This window comes from Hemibagrus wyckioides, linkage group LG07 (assembly GCF_019097595.1).
Source record: "Hemibagrus wyckioides isolate EC202008001 linkage group LG07, SWU_Hwy_1.0, whole genome shotgun sequence".
Classification (NCBI taxonomy): domain Eukaryota; kingdom Metazoa; phylum Chordata; class Actinopteri; order Siluriformes; family Bagridae; genus Hemibagrus; species Hemibagrus wyckioides.
Window position 1 is genome coordinate 11,578,423 of NC_080716.1, and position 15,306 is coordinate 11,593,728.

At 38.1% G+C, this 15,306-nt stretch overlaps 1 protein-coding gene across 1 annotated transcript; it reads left to right on the forward strand.

Moving 5' to 3' along the window:
* Positions 1-141: 141 nt before the first annotated feature.
* Positions 142-13,595, forward strand: LOC131356225 (uncharacterized). The gene is made up of 4 exons (XM_058395155.1): positions 142-272; positions 2,081-2,745; positions 4,593-4,743; positions 6,768-13,595. The coding sequence occupies exons 2-4, from the start codon at positions 2,101-2,103 to the stop codon at positions 12,107-12,109; spliced, it is 6,138 nt and encodes a 2,045-aa protein (XP_058251138.1). The 5' UTR covers positions 142-272; positions 2,081-2,100; the 3' UTR covers positions 12,110-13,595.
* Positions 13,596-15,306: the final 1,711 nt, after the last annotated feature.

The following is a 15,306-nucleotide window of genomic DNA, read 5'->3' on the forward strand; positions in this document are numbered from 1 at the left end:
GATAGTGATTTTGAGTTCATATTTCTTGAGAGCTCTTTCCCCCTACTTGGATTTGAAGACACTAACTCACATGTAAACACCTACAAACACACATATCCATGCACCCTTCTGTGATGTGTTTTCTCCTCCATGTAACTGGGATTAGCAGTGAGCAAAGATTAAGCAAATTAATGGTGAAGCCTCTGCTCAAAATAACTCCACCGACCAACTGCGCTTCACCAACCAGCACGCAAGAGCAGTTTAACACCTTCCAGCTCAATATGGGAAACTTGGTAAGTGTTAAAATCCCTTTTCCAGTGTGATTTAAACTGAAAATTGTTGCGTATTAGTCTGCTGGCTTTTCTGAACACTTGTTTACAGAGTTTATAGAACTGTAACCTTCCTGTTGCTGTGTGTATCTTTGGCTCTAATGTTACTGTTTGTTTAGTGGGCAAATGTAGAAAATAGGATATTAAAATATTATTATATATTAAATATATAATATCTTTACAAAATATTTGTAGTCTCTAAACAGAAATTTTAAAAAAAATGTCAAATGTTTTAACTGTTGGGAGATGAAAATATTAATAAATCATTCCAAATATTATATCTTCTGAAAGAAATATACATATAAAATTTATAAAATAATTATACACTATATAAATACATTATAATGTTTATCTACCATTTGTAATGTTTTTTTTTGTTTGTTTTGTTTTAATTAATTTTAAATCAATTCATTAAAATTATTGTTGGTTACCTAAACACTTATCAAAACTCTTCAGGAAAATAAAACAGAAAGGAAGTAAGATATTTTAGTGCAACAGTTTTTTATCCTGGCAGCAATTTATATCAAGCTAGATTATTTTGTTTTTCTTCGTAGTTAAATATTGTTGTTTTAAATGCAGTCTTGTGGTTCTGAAGCAGTTCATAGGTAGTATCTTTCATTACTCATACAAGTCTTTTCTTAGTCAAATGGATTTGTATAATATGAATAACCACAGATGTTGAAGGTTTTACTACAACTCTTAAATTGACTACTGGATAGACATTTTGATGTATAAGACAGCATGGAGAGACAGCAATAAATTGTTCATATGGTAAATCAGATTAAATTGAGCTGCTCTGCACGTTCTTGTGTTTGCCTCCTGGATGTAGATTACAGATAATCAGATAAAGAGATGTTCAGCAGTCTGACGCATTTTAAATTCGGTCATAGAAATTAGAGATGGCACTCTATCACCTTTTCTTTCTGATGCTGATTGTAGTATCTTCAAGAAGAAGGTTCTTCTAGAAGCTGTTACAATCAGGTCTCTTTATATGTATACATATTTCAAGTTCTGAAAAAATCTTTTTCAAACCCACTTCCAATCCTTTTCATTCGTTACAAATTGGGATATTATTTCTTCTGTGGTCCATTGCTGATCCACCATTTTTTGCTGTTATCAGCCTAGTACAGATCCTGGGAATCAGACTGGTGCTACCTGTAATAAAAATTATAACCTTTCTATACAAAATTATCGTTACTTTTCATTGCCTTGATTATAGCCAGACAGAACTAACTACATTAAACAAATCTATAATTAATTATAAAACTGCAATGTGAACAGTGCTTGATAATAATGAATAAACAAAGCAAACAAACTGAAAAAAGATGCAAACATCAAACAGAGAGAAAGCTGATCTTGGCTTATTTTAGTTTTCCATTTATTCAGGTATCTGTCAGAGACTTGATTATTGTTGTTGACAATTCTTTCCTAATGTTGTTCAGTGCCAGTGCATGAATATATACTGCTTAGACCTCTGGCAGTCATTGTATAGTCTCCAATATTTTTTTTACCATTTTTAGAAGGGGGTGGGGGTTGGTGTGGGGTTACTTTTCTTATATGGAGGGCCTTTGCACATCGAGTATTGATTGTTAAGTGCTTTTGAAGCACACTGAACTATCTTAGTGATTTTGGACTTGAATAATGCTAGACTTTCCAGTTGGGTCATAAGGTTTTATGATTAATATTAGCAGGAGAAAAACATTTCTATGCTAAAATATTTAATCTGTGCACTCAGTTCTGACTTTTGTATCTCTCTCTCTCTCCCCTTATAGGCTACATTTACAGTGAGATTATGAATGACGCTTCAGGATTGCAGAAGGCTGCACTACGGAAACAGTCCCCTGGCAATAGCCACACATTGCTACCTTCACGGCAGCCATACATGAGCAAACCTTTTGCATCAAGGCATGTGTGCTTCTATAAAAGTGGGGATGCCCAATTTAGTGGTTTGCCAGTGGTCATCAATAACCGCACTTTCAAAACCTTTGAGGCGCTGTTAGACAGCCTGTCCAAGCGAGTTCCACTGCCATTTGGAGTCCGCACTATTACGACACCACGAGGCCATACAGCAGTCCGTGCTCTTGATCAACTTTACGACGGTCATTCATATATCTGCTCAGACAAACGCACCGTCAAGCCCATCGACTTGGAGCAAGCACGACGCAAACCGCCACCATGGTACCATGCCAGGCCTGTCAGCAGCAGGCACCCAAGAGAAAGGAAAAGTCCTCTCCCACGCAATTCAAGGCGGAACGAGCATGCTGCTCTGCTGCACACCCCAAAGCGGCTGGTGGTTTTCCGCAATGGAGATCCAGAAGTCAAGCATACACTTCTGCTTCAGAAGAGGACCACACACTCTTTTGAGGCACTGCTTGATCACATCTCTGAGGTCATGTGCTTCCCTGTGCGCAGGTTGCACACACCAGATGGAAGGAGGGTGAGAACTCACTCAATCTTTGATTTTTTTTCTTATTCGAAGTTTTTAGGCTTGTTTTTTTTTTCTTCATTCTTTTCACCCTGTTTTGTCACCTGCACTTCAGTTTAGCAAGTGATCTGCAGTTGCCAGGAGTTACTGATGGTGTTTGCCAAGAATGCCAACTGTGCTGTGAAGCTCTACATTAATGTTTTTGTGATTCACTACAAAAAGACAAAAAGACAAAACCTAAATAGATTACAAAGGTAATTAAAAATACCCTAACAACAAACTCAGTTCAATTAACAAAAGCTTTTTTTAGACCGAAAATATCAATAACTGATAATGAATCTATATTTATTTTCTTTTCTTTTTTTATTGGTCATTTAAATATACAGAAAAAAGCAGATCAGCACATAAATCCCTATTGCATTTATTTAACAATCTAATTTTACTAACTAATCTAATTTAAAGAGATTTCTTAAACCTCTTGGGTATCGTAAAATGTGTATTACAGTAATTAGGTATTATTTTTATTTTAAAAAGTAGTAAATAGGTAGTTAAACTAATTATATTAATACAGGTTGGTATTTATTTCTTATTTTACTTTCTTTTGTCCTCTCTCGCTAAGTTGCTTAGTCTAAAGTCTACAGTAACAACAATAACTTATTGCCAGTGATAGAGTTCTCACTTGAGGTTAGCTTGACATCTTACTAATTTTGCCTAGCTAGTGCTAGAGACACACCTGATTAAATCCACTGGCTAATAATGCTACTTGACAAATTGAGAACAACTGTTTGAGTATGAAAACAACTGTATGTCACCTTCATTTCTTCTACAGCACCATTTCCACTTGTGTACTGGTTGCTCTCCTTTTTTGCACACTTATAAAGTGTAACCATAAACATCAATGTAAAAATGTGATTTATCCTTCAATGTTCCTAAAATTGAATGCTAAAAAAAATTCAATATATGCATCGTAGCATACGCATGAGCAGCGTAATACTTGTATAAAAATGAGCGCATTCACCATGGCAGTAACCTAGAACCTTCACCACAACTGTCCAAATTTACTATGTATAGTTAATTCGTGTTACATGTGTACTCTCCCAGTTTATGGGATCTATAGTTTTGTTTTGTTTTTAAATACAGCAATATTTATAGCTTATTTATGTCAAATGCCCAACGCAATAAATTACAGCTTTACATTTACATTTTACATATAACATCCAGAACATGCTTCCCTAGAAAAACTCAAGGCCATAGTGAAAAAAGTCAACAATTGGGGGAAATCCATTTTCATAAAGCTTTGGGTTGCCAAATATGCTTGTAGATTTTTCTAGAAGTTTGGACCATGTAACCATAGTGGTGTATGTTGATGTTTTTCACACATTATGGGCTTGTCTATAGTTTCTATGAGCAATAAAATGGTTGAAGATGGTTCATCACCTTGCAGTATTAAGCTTCTTTACTGTTTCATCCTATTATGCTGGCCTGTATCCGGGAACAAAGCCTGCGAGTGGGAATGTCTTAAATACTCTGTAGTCAAGACAACTAACCACTAAACACTATTGCAAATTTTATTCCTTATTGCATCAATTGAATTAAATTAATAACTGGTTATACTATGGTCAAAATGTGTCAGTGGATTCTAGCAATATAATGGAAACAACATGGTTAAAGAACAAAAATGACATTTTAATCATTTATCATGAAACACCACATATTTAAATAATGAGTTTTAATTCATATAAATATCTTGATTATTATTGGTAGCACTGTAGAAATATTAATAGACATTGATTCTAGACATGATTCTGGTCATAATTCCATAGTTAATCTTCATGAAAATATGTTTTGCTGTATTACAGGTGGATGGACTACCAGCTCTGATCTTATGTTCTGGTGTCTTGGTAGCTGCTGGTCGTGAGCCTTTCAGAAAAGGAAATTATGATGTTCAAAAGCCCTTTGCTCCAACCTGGTTGCCAGCAAAAAGTGTAGGAAGACTGCATCCTGCCACCAGTAAGTCTATCATTCTTTATCTACTTCAAATAGTAAATAGAGACAAAATATTTTAGCAGAATTTATGACCATCCATTGGTTTGCCTTTATTTAATCTTTATATGGCAAATGGTCAGTATGTAATGGATTTAAAAAGTCTTTAAAAAGTTTTTGTGATGTTAAAAATGAATCCAAGGTTGATCATTAATGCAACAAAATTCATATGAAACACAGATTGAAACATTTTATTAAAAAAGAAATGAAGCATGTGACTGTGCCCAAAATGAACCAATCACATTCAAACTCACTCTGAACAGTAATTAGCATACACCTAATGATCTGCTGGTTTTGTGGGATTTTTCTTGAATTTCACTACTGAATGCCATTATCCAGATTACAGAGATTACAATGTATGTACAGAATCTCATTATCAAAGGGTATTAATAAACAGAGGGTTACAAAGGAATTCCCAAAACCTTAATCAACAAGTAGAGAAAATTTGGTGTGACAGTACTAAGAAGAGGACATCCTTTATAAACAATTGATAAAAGGACAAGATGGCAACTTATCTATGAAACTGTCAGGAGACCTACGGCAACATTAAAGGAGCTGCAGGAATATCTTGCAAGTACTGGTCACCTCTGCATGTGACAACAATCTCATATTTTTCACACATCTAGGCTATGGGGTAGGGTGTTGAGAAGGAAGCTCTCTGTGATAATAGAAAAAAAAAACATCCAAGCCTACCTAAATGTTGCCAAAACTAGTGGCAAAATGTTTTATGGTCTGATAAAACCAAGTTAGAATTCTAAAAGACATGTCTGTGTGAATATTTTGCAAATGCAGGGTGGAGCTGGTGAAAGTGAGTGACAAGGATTTACACCTTTGTGGGATTTGTCTAACGAATGTTCTGTGTTTCAGAGAGTGGCAACAAAGATAAAAAGGTGAGCGACATTGTGTCAGTAAGATGAACATCTCTGAAAAACAAACAAAAGAAACTAGAAAAAATAAGAGCTTCCTTTTCAGTTGTCCAAAACTAGCAGACCGTCTACCCAATTTTTACAAACCCATAAGAGTGTCACATATACTCATGGTCAGGCATGTCATTGGAAGCATCATGATATGGGGTTGCTTACTAGGGCTCTACTCAAGATAGAGAGATCTATTTTGGCACAAAAACCTTTTACACAGCTGAGGAAAAATTCCATCTTCCAGTATGATAACAATTCCAGTAAAATCTAAACCACAAGTCAACAAAGGAAGAGCTTCTGAAGAAGAACAAACTTGTGGAATGTCCCAGTCAGAACCTAGATAGAACTGAGCACCTATTTTTTAAAACTGGAGAGCTAATTTGAAAGAACTTTGCAAGAATATAGATTGAGAAATTAAGATAAGTTGGTAGACAGTCCAAAAAGACTCACTGCTCTATTAACAAAGGGTTCACTCGTTGGGAAACAGGTTGTAACGTTAATTTGTTTTTCATTTTCGTTGTTTTCAATGTCGTTGGTTGCCACGTCACAGTAAAAATGGGAAAATATCTGATGTGATTTATCTTAGTTGCATTTTTTCTTACATCACAAAAACCTGACATTTTAACACGGGTGTGTAGACTTTTTAAATCCATTGTATTGAACAAGACATATTCTGTGTAAGCAATGTGAGATATTTATAACTTTATTTGCATTTAATAACCAAGCATTATAGCAACAAAATACTACAAATTGGCTGCATCTGTAAAATACTGTAATTTAAATGGGTGACTGTCTGTGTTTGAGCTTATCTGAGGCAGGTGCTGAGGCATTGGTATCTGCACTAATAACCAGCTTGACCTATATCTTGCAATATGCATCATAACTCACTTACATCATTGGTAGATCTAATCCCTGTCTCTTTTCTTTTTTTTCCCTGTTAATGCTTTCATGATGGTCTGGCCTGGATAATCAAATTGATATCCTGATTCTGTCTCGGTGATTTCTGGTTAAATACTGTCCTGTTCTTCTATTGCATTGTGTGAAAATCTATTTGATCATAATTTACCTCTAAAGGAAAAAAGAAATCTATGACGAGCAGCACCAAATCTCGTCCTTTCTCACCATCTTCAGAGCATTACATTGTAAATCAGTTACACAACAGTTTTGCAGAAAGTGTTTCTGTGGAAATGGAGACTGGTCATCAACTTGAATCTGTTGCAGAGACAGATACAGTCACCTGCATGGATGGTGACACTAATGAATACGTCTGCATGCCCAAAGATGACGACATTGAGAAATCTTTTCGGGTCAATCAAGACGGCAGCATGACTGTAGAGATGAAGGTGCGCTTGACTATTAAAGAGGAGGAAACGGTTCATTGGACGACAACACTCAGTCGGCAAAGTGTTGCAAGTCAAATGAATTCTGGCTTGGAGTCACATTCTGATCTAGGTGCAGCTTTAGCTGACAACATGGCCCGAGATATTGGCTTTGATGCGTCAGCAATCCAAAGATGTCTTGAAGAATATAACAATCTCTCAACTAATGAAGACCTGTATGAAGAGATAATGGACGGTACAGCAAAAGAAAGCATCAGAATAAAAGGGCCCCTGCAGCCAGTTCCAGAACAAAAACAAATATTTATTGAAACTGAGAGCCAAGATACTATACCAAGATTAAACATCTCAAGGGAAGAGGCAAGTAGTGAGCAGGAGCACTGCCTGGTTAGTACTCCTGGTAAGTGCGATAAACACCCAGTACCTAAGCCACGTAGCGCTGGCATCTCACAAATGCAGACAAGTATGTATAAATCCGCAGAAGTTCTGCAACTACAGGACAGTGGACAGGAGACAGTGCTTCAAATCTATGAGCAGCAGACTTGCCAGAAGAGTTTTCTTGCCAATACAGAATGCTATGCTCAGGGGAAACATACAAGTGATACTGTATTTTCTGCATCCCCTGATACACGTCCCTCTTCAAGCAAAGAGTCTGAGCCCAGACCTGCCACTGTTAATGGTTCTCTCCAAAGACAAGAAAATGTCTTCCCCTCATGGAAGATCCAGACATCCTGTGAAAGAAATTACCCTCCAGAGATCATAAATAAAAAGTCAAAAATGCATATGGCTCTAAATGAATATTCTAAAAAGTCAGCTCCTCTGAATGCAGATTCTAACAAGAAAAGAAAGAAAGTAAGGGTTATTGTAAAAAAGAGTCATGTTTTTCACATTATGACTCGTGAAAATAGGAGAAAAAATAGCAAAATTGACATTCTGAAAGAGATCAAAAAAATAAGAGCTGCTATCTTTAGCCAAGCTGGTGTTATGAGAGGTATGACTGAACAGTACAGAACCAGATCTGTCAAGAAATTATTAAAAGATAAAAGAACCGATCTACCCAAGACTTTTATGATGCAAATAGAAAGTCCAAATAAATTATCTGTGAAAGACTGTACCAATGACGAGCATCCTACCAATGCCGACAAATACCCTGGGAAACAAGGAGAAAATTTTAGCTCACAGAATACACATTTACTCAATGTATCAACCAGTAAATGTACTCTTACCCGGCAAACATCAGTGCAAGAAGAACATGAGACACAGGAGCAAAACACACAAGCGCTTAAAGAAAGCACCTCCATTCCTTCACTTCATTACCCTTCCTCAGTATTAAATGAATATGTAGAACTCTGGCTACAGAAGAGTGAAACAGACACACCTCCTGACCAGGAACAGGTGCCACCATCTAAGCCTTCAGTGGAGTTAGTGATAACTTCTGAGACTCCAGTTGCAAAAGTGGCATCAAAAAAGAATTTAACACCTCCGATTCGACTAGATAGTACTGCTAGAAATATGGCAAAGTTGTCAGTGAAAGAGCCATTCAACTCTTCCCCAAAAAGAACAAGAATGCCAAGAGGTTCTGCCCAAGAGAGCTCATCCCTACCCCAAATTAACACAGCGAAAGGAGAAATGAAGTCTGAAAGTAACACTTCAGTGAACACGTCTTTACCAGTGACACCCTCTCTGATAAATAATCACTGCCAGAGAATGTCTTTGGAAGATAATTCATCACCAAATGGAGATCCATTTTGCAAAACTATTGGCCACTGTATGTCACAAGAAAATACGCAATTGACTAGTTATGCTGCTTTAGATAACAATTTATCCATATGTGAAAAATTATCTTCAAAACAAGAAATAATCCAACTTCACCAATATGTGAAAAAACATGAAAACTCAGATGAGACTTTGAGTGACAAATGGAAATGTGCAAACAACTATGTGAAGCCAACATCTCTTACTAGAGAGCGTTCTTCAGAAAAGACTCTATCCACCCAAGCCTCCATAGAACAAATACCCAAAAACAACACTTTGTCCAAGGCATCTCTGTTCAGCAATCAGGTTGTAGAGAAAACAGGCCTTTCTCAGAATGGAGCATTTTACAAAAAGCCAAAAACTGGACCGTTAGGAAATGTCAAGGGATCTAAATCTATGATTGCACAAGGATTGGTAGGCTCATGTCAAAATGATAAGCATACATCTTTAGGTCCACTAAAGAAAGAAATGGCAGTCTTTCCAGCAGAAAAATCATACACAGTCAAAATGGCAGTCAGGCCTGATATGAGGCATGTGCTGGATGAGCTCTGCTGTTCAATTAATTCGCTCCGTGAAGCAGCACAGCACAAGCGGTCCTGTTTGGAGAAATCCAATAGCCTGCCAGACTTTTCCTCGCACTTGGCATCTACTTTTGGTTCCTCATCACGAGTGCTCCTAGCATTCCTTTCAGTCATGACTTTGAGGGATGGTCTGGCGAACGCACTCCGCCAAGCCGAGAACAGTCTGAGTTGCTCAGAGGCTTTGCTCATGCTTCAGTCTCTTAAGGAGATGGCAGCTATTGAGGATGCAGAGCAGCTGAGAGCCGACTTAAATGCTCTGCAGAAATCAGCATCTGATCAGCTGCTGCAAAGCTGGAAAGGTTTTCAACAACTGACCAACATGTGCATGAGTTCTGGTCTCACACCAGAGTGCACTCAAGGTGGGTCTTACAGTGCGTCAAGCTCTGAGGAAGAAACAATTCAAGGTCTCATGGAAGAACTAGGTGTTCCAGACAGAGTTCGAGAAGAGTTGGCTGCTCTCCACACCCAAGGAAAAGAGGGAGTCAGAAGTAACCAGGGTGAGAGATCAGAAGAGCTGTCTGAGTCACTCCAAGAGAAAAAGGTAACTAGATATACAGAATCAGGCTTAAACAAAGAAAAAGAAACAGTCAGGTTTCCTGACTCTGTGCTTGAAGATATAAGATCATATGTTAAATTTGTCGTTGAAAAAGCAGTTTATGCACATATCAATTCAGAGGTCTGTAGGGCACATTCATTGCTTGGCACTGAAAAAGAAATCAGAGTAGTAACTTGTGAACAGGACAGAAATTCTTGTCCCACAGAGAGAATACAACAGGCTGACGCCATACAAGATTCTAACATCTGTGAAAACATCTTGGAAGAAAAGCAACAAAGAATTGAGGAGAACGATATTAGACATAAAGAGAAACAGGAAGCATATTCAAAACAGGAAATAAATATGAAAGAGATCAAACACAGGGTAGTGTGTGAACAGAGTGGAATGACACAAGGAACAATTATATCTAAGGATGACAGTGTAGAGGAAGATTACATTATGGAGACTGATCCTAAATATTCTCATAAAGAAATGAAGGAAGTGAAAGACCTAAGAGACGCAAGTGAAATAGATTATGGTAGAATTACTGAAGTGTACCCCAAATTATCAGAGCCAAGGAAAAATAAAGAAAGCCTGACTACCTCTGAAGAGGAGAAATCCAGCATAGAAGAAGATAGCTGTGACGAAGAACATATGAACTTTTCTGAAGATCAGGTCAGTGATAAAGAAGAAAATCTTCAAGTAAATTCAGAAATAGAGCCCCAAGCAAAATGGCAAAGTGAAGATTTGTTGAATCAAGCACACACACAGTTACACAGTAAAACAGAGAGTGCGAAGAACACTGGGCAACCTGAAACACAAACTACTTTGATTGCTGTTTGTCTGGATCATGAGACAGGACATCAACCCGAGGAGATTTTTTCTGAGGAGCAGCAGGTGGTTGTGGAGGTACCAGAATGCTACACAGATCAAAAGGAATATAGTCCCAAAGAAGCTGTAGTATGTGAGAGAAAGATAGTACATGCTAAAAAGAAAAATAGTTCAGTAGCAAAACTCATCAGTAACCTGGAAACATGTAGACAAAGGCCTAGCAGTAAACCTGAGAAGCCAGAGCAGAGACTTGTGGGTCACACTGAAGTACCAGACCCAGATAACTTAAATAATGTTTCTTTAACTGGTAAACTCATAGAAACAAACTCAGAAGCCAACTCATCTTCATTAGCATTTAGCTACGATTCCCGAAGCAGCTCTGTGGCACAAGAATCAGAAAGAAGCGTTCAGGCTAACAGAGTGAAGTTTATCAGGGATATGTTTCTTGCTAAGAGTCAAACTAGAACCCAGAATGGGCAGAGCCAACTACATAGTCCAAATTCTGATCTATCTGATTCCCAGCCAGAATCTACAGACAGTGGGGGAAACTGGTCACAAGAGGCATCCAGTGGAGAAGATGATGCAAGCCGCTTGGCTATTGCCAAGGGTTTTGTCAGGAGAACCATTGAGAGGCTCTATGGCAGAAGTAATTCGAACAGTGTAAGTGCAGATAATATGAAATCCCCATCTCCCTTGAAGGACAAGCAAAGAGAAGGTCCGGGAAGAACCAATGTATCTAGTCTGGCCTCTTACCATGAAGCTCGCACTCGAGTAATGACTGACTTATCATACTTTAGTGCCACAAATGCATCTGATATCTTCAGTGTGTCAACTGATTGCACCAAACTGAATGAACAGGCACAATCTGGAGACACTAATTCTCTTGACAAAGGACACTGGTTACTTGCAGAAAACCAAATTTGTGAATGCTCTCCAGAACTCAAGAAAGGTCACAGAATTGGGAACAACAAAACCATATCTGTTGATCCTGAGCAACCTTCTAGGCAGGAAGATTCTCTTCATGGGACTCAGCATTCCACTAAGCTTGAGAAATCAGGATTTACTTACTTCAACCTTCCAAATGCAAGTGACGCTGAGCTGGAGCCAGAGGAAAAAAGGGAAGTGAAAGTGGCCCCTGCAAAACAGGCACATAAAACCATGACTGAGAGAAACAGCTTTCTACCTGCCTTCAGCCCACCAGTCTTAAAGAAAGCAGATAATAAGGTGCACCCACTGACAGAAGCTACAACCCCTGCTGTGGTTACTCAGCCAGTCAAAGCACAGAATGCACAAACAGGAGTCATAAAACAATCTGCAGAACCTGATGCCCTTGAGATGCTGTTTGTATTTTGTGGACAACACTGCCCCATACTGTAAACTACGTATTTAGCAATTGCTAGTAGTGGTAATACATGAATATATACCAGACTCATGATGACCTAAGCTGCCTTGTTAGCATAATGGCTTTTGAAAGGCAACAGTTTCTTGAGGTGCTGAAAATGATCATGTGCGCCACCTTGATTTATGAAGCACATCTGTTGGTTACTGATTAGCACTTAAGGTGACAGAACATGAATAATTTAGTGCCTGATCTCTCATCATAACGCTGAACTGTCAATTGTTCAGTGCTTGTGTTCATACCTTTTTTAATGAAAAAAGGAATTGTAATTAATTCCATACATGGAAAAAATGGATGTTTTATATGCCTCCCTCATAGAAAATTTGCCCAGTGACTTGTCATTAATGCTAAAGAGATGCATATTTGTTTACATCTTGACTGCCTTGCCTCTGTTTGAAGCAGGGTAAAGAAAAGCTCCTTTGGTGAGTTGAATGCCATCCTGTGCATTATGGCAATCTCATTTTGACCAAATACTTTAGTGTCACAGACAATTAGCTCTAGCTCCCGAAATGAGACCCAGATGTGGGTAATAAAAAGCAATAACTGATAATTATACAGACCAGTCGGGAGCATACTGTATTAAGGCACATAATTTGAAATGGGCTTAATATTTATTTAATTCCTTTGTACATATTCAGTGTATATACCACAATTACTAGACACTGTCTGAAGCTAATGTGTTTTCGAAATACTGTATTTTTCTAATAAATAAATTCTATATGTGCATATACACTGTGAGACATCCTGCAGTATAATACTTACTGCACAGTAAGTTGGAAAAAACACCAAAACAGTTCTTCCATTCCAAGTTCTAATTCAACGTTGCAAGGTCAATGGCAGCTGGGTATTTTTGTGTGTTTAAATATGTTTAAGTAAAGGCTCAATGTCCTAGATATGTGTACCACTAGATGTCAGCAAAAAACTTCTCATTGCGTCTAAAGCAGGAACGTCCAATCTTATCCACAAAAGGTCGGTGTGGGTGCAGGTTTCATTCCAAACGAGTAGAAGCCACAACTGAGTCTACTGAAAGCCAAGATCAGTTGATTAAACAGGTGGAATCAGGTGTAGCTTCTGCTTGATTGGAATGAAAACCTGCACCACACATCAGATCTTTGTTGCATGCTTAGTTTTTAAAGAATGCACCTTGTAGTAATAGTTAAGCTCTATGTTTGTCCATGTCATCTGTACTTTGTTTTTGTTCTGTGCAGCACCTCTGGTCCAGGAGGAACGTTGTTTCACTTCACTGTGTACTGCATAAGCTATATATGGTTGAAGTGACAATAAAGCTTCTTTGACTTTGACTTTGATTTTGAGATAAGATTGGACACCTCTGGTCCAAAGAATAATACACTGACAGATAGCATATTTTGCTAAGTTTGTGTTTAAGTAAATAAACTCCATTTAGGCTCCATGGCATCTGTTGCCATAGGCTCTTCGAATCATTCCTTCATTTCTTTCAAAATAAAATTGACTCTTTTTTCTACCAACATGCCTCTGACTTTATTTTGTTCACCTCCTCCTTGCCCATCACTCATCAGGAAGTTAAAAAAATGCAGCTCAACATCACACAGGCTTGATTCTGCCTGTCTATTATCTTGACCCCTATTTCTTATATCACTACTTGAGAATTTTGGTTTTCTGAATAACTGCCCTGTAACCTCTAATGTGCCATTTGCTGTTAAACTGCCTCCTAAATGGAGTCTACCTAGTAATAAATTCCAAATACTCTTAATCTAATTTCTATCCTCTCCACAGCTTGGTAAGAATTTACATAATGTTTATTTGTCCTTGTTTTATCACCTGTATTAAATTCTTATTCGTGCTTGTTATTTGATTATTTCCTATTTATTGGATTTCTTTAATTATGGAAATCAGTTATGTGTTTTAAAAAAAAAAGGTGCCCAAAAATAAAATGTTTTTTTTATTATTATTCATTCAGTCATCTTCAGTAACCTCACACAGACAGCAACCCAGGCATGAACCATGGACCCTGGAGCTATGAGGCAGCAACCTTAAGCCCTGCACCATTATTTATCTGTCTGTCTGTATGTGTGTTTGCTCATTTGTTTAAATGGTTGTTTTTTGTTTTTTTTTAATGTTTATTTATCATTTATTTATTTTACTTTAATGAAGTATGGGGACGCATACACCAATCAGGCATAACATTATGACCACTGACAGGTGACATGAATAACACTGATTATCTCCTCATTATCTGTATTATTACCTGTTAGTGGGTGGGATATAGTTGATGTGTTAGAAGCAGGAAAAATGGGCAAGCATAAGTATTTGAGCGAGTTTGACAAGGGCCAAATTGTGAGAGCTAGACGACTGGATCAGAGCATCTCCAAAACTGCAGCTCTTGTGGCATGTTCCCGGTCTGCAGTGGTCAGTATCTATCAAAAGTGGTCCAAAGAAGGAAGAGTTTGTTGCATATGGGGCTGCATAGCCATAGACCAGTCAAGGTGACCATGCTGACCCCTTGTGCACCACCGAAAGTGCCAACAATGGGCAAGTGAGAATCAGAACTGGACTACAGAGCAATGGAAGAAGGTGGCCTTGGATCCTGCCATCCATGTGGATGTTACTTTGACCACCTACCTAAGGACTGTTGCAGACCATGTACACCCTTTCATGCGAACGGTACTCCCTGATGGCTGTGGCCTCTTTCAGCAGGATAATGCACTGTGCCACAAAGCAAAAAATGGTTCAGGAATGGTTTGATGAGCACAACAGCGAGTTTGAGGTGTTGACTTTGCCTCCAAATTCCACAGATCTCAATCCAATCAAGCATCTGTGGGATGTGCTGGACAAACAAATCCGATCCATGGAGGCCCCACCTCGCAACTTAAAAGATCTGCTGCTAACATCTTGGTACTAGATACCACAGCACACCTTCAGGGATCTAGTGTAGTCCATGCCTCGACAGGTCAGGGCTGTTTTGGCATCAGAAGGGGGACTAACACAATATTAGGCAGGTGGTCATAATGTTATGCCTGATTGGTGTACGCATGCATAGTACCTCTAATAAAATTGTGTAGCACAGCTGAAAACGTGTACTGAGTTGAAACTGGCGTTAAATGTTTTTTGTTTTTGTTTTTTTTTTGTTTTTTTACAAAATATTAAGGGCTTTTTTTATAATGACAGGGTTTGGGGGGATGGACACTGCTCCTGT

Excerpts from the sequence above, each read along its gene's own strand:
- LOC131356225 (XM_058395155.1), top strand. The coding sequence starts at position 2,101 with ATGAATGACGCTTCAGGATTGCAGAAGGCTGCACTACGGAAACAGTCC. Across the intron at positions 2,746-4,592 it reads ACACACCAGATGGAAGGAGG|GTGGATGGACTACCAGCTCT; the intron begins GTGAGAACTCAC and ends GCTGTATTACAG. Across the intron at positions 4,744-6,767 it reads AAGACTGCATCCTGCCACCA|GAAAAAAGAAATCTATGACG; the intron begins GTAAGTCTATCA and ends TTACCTCTAAAG.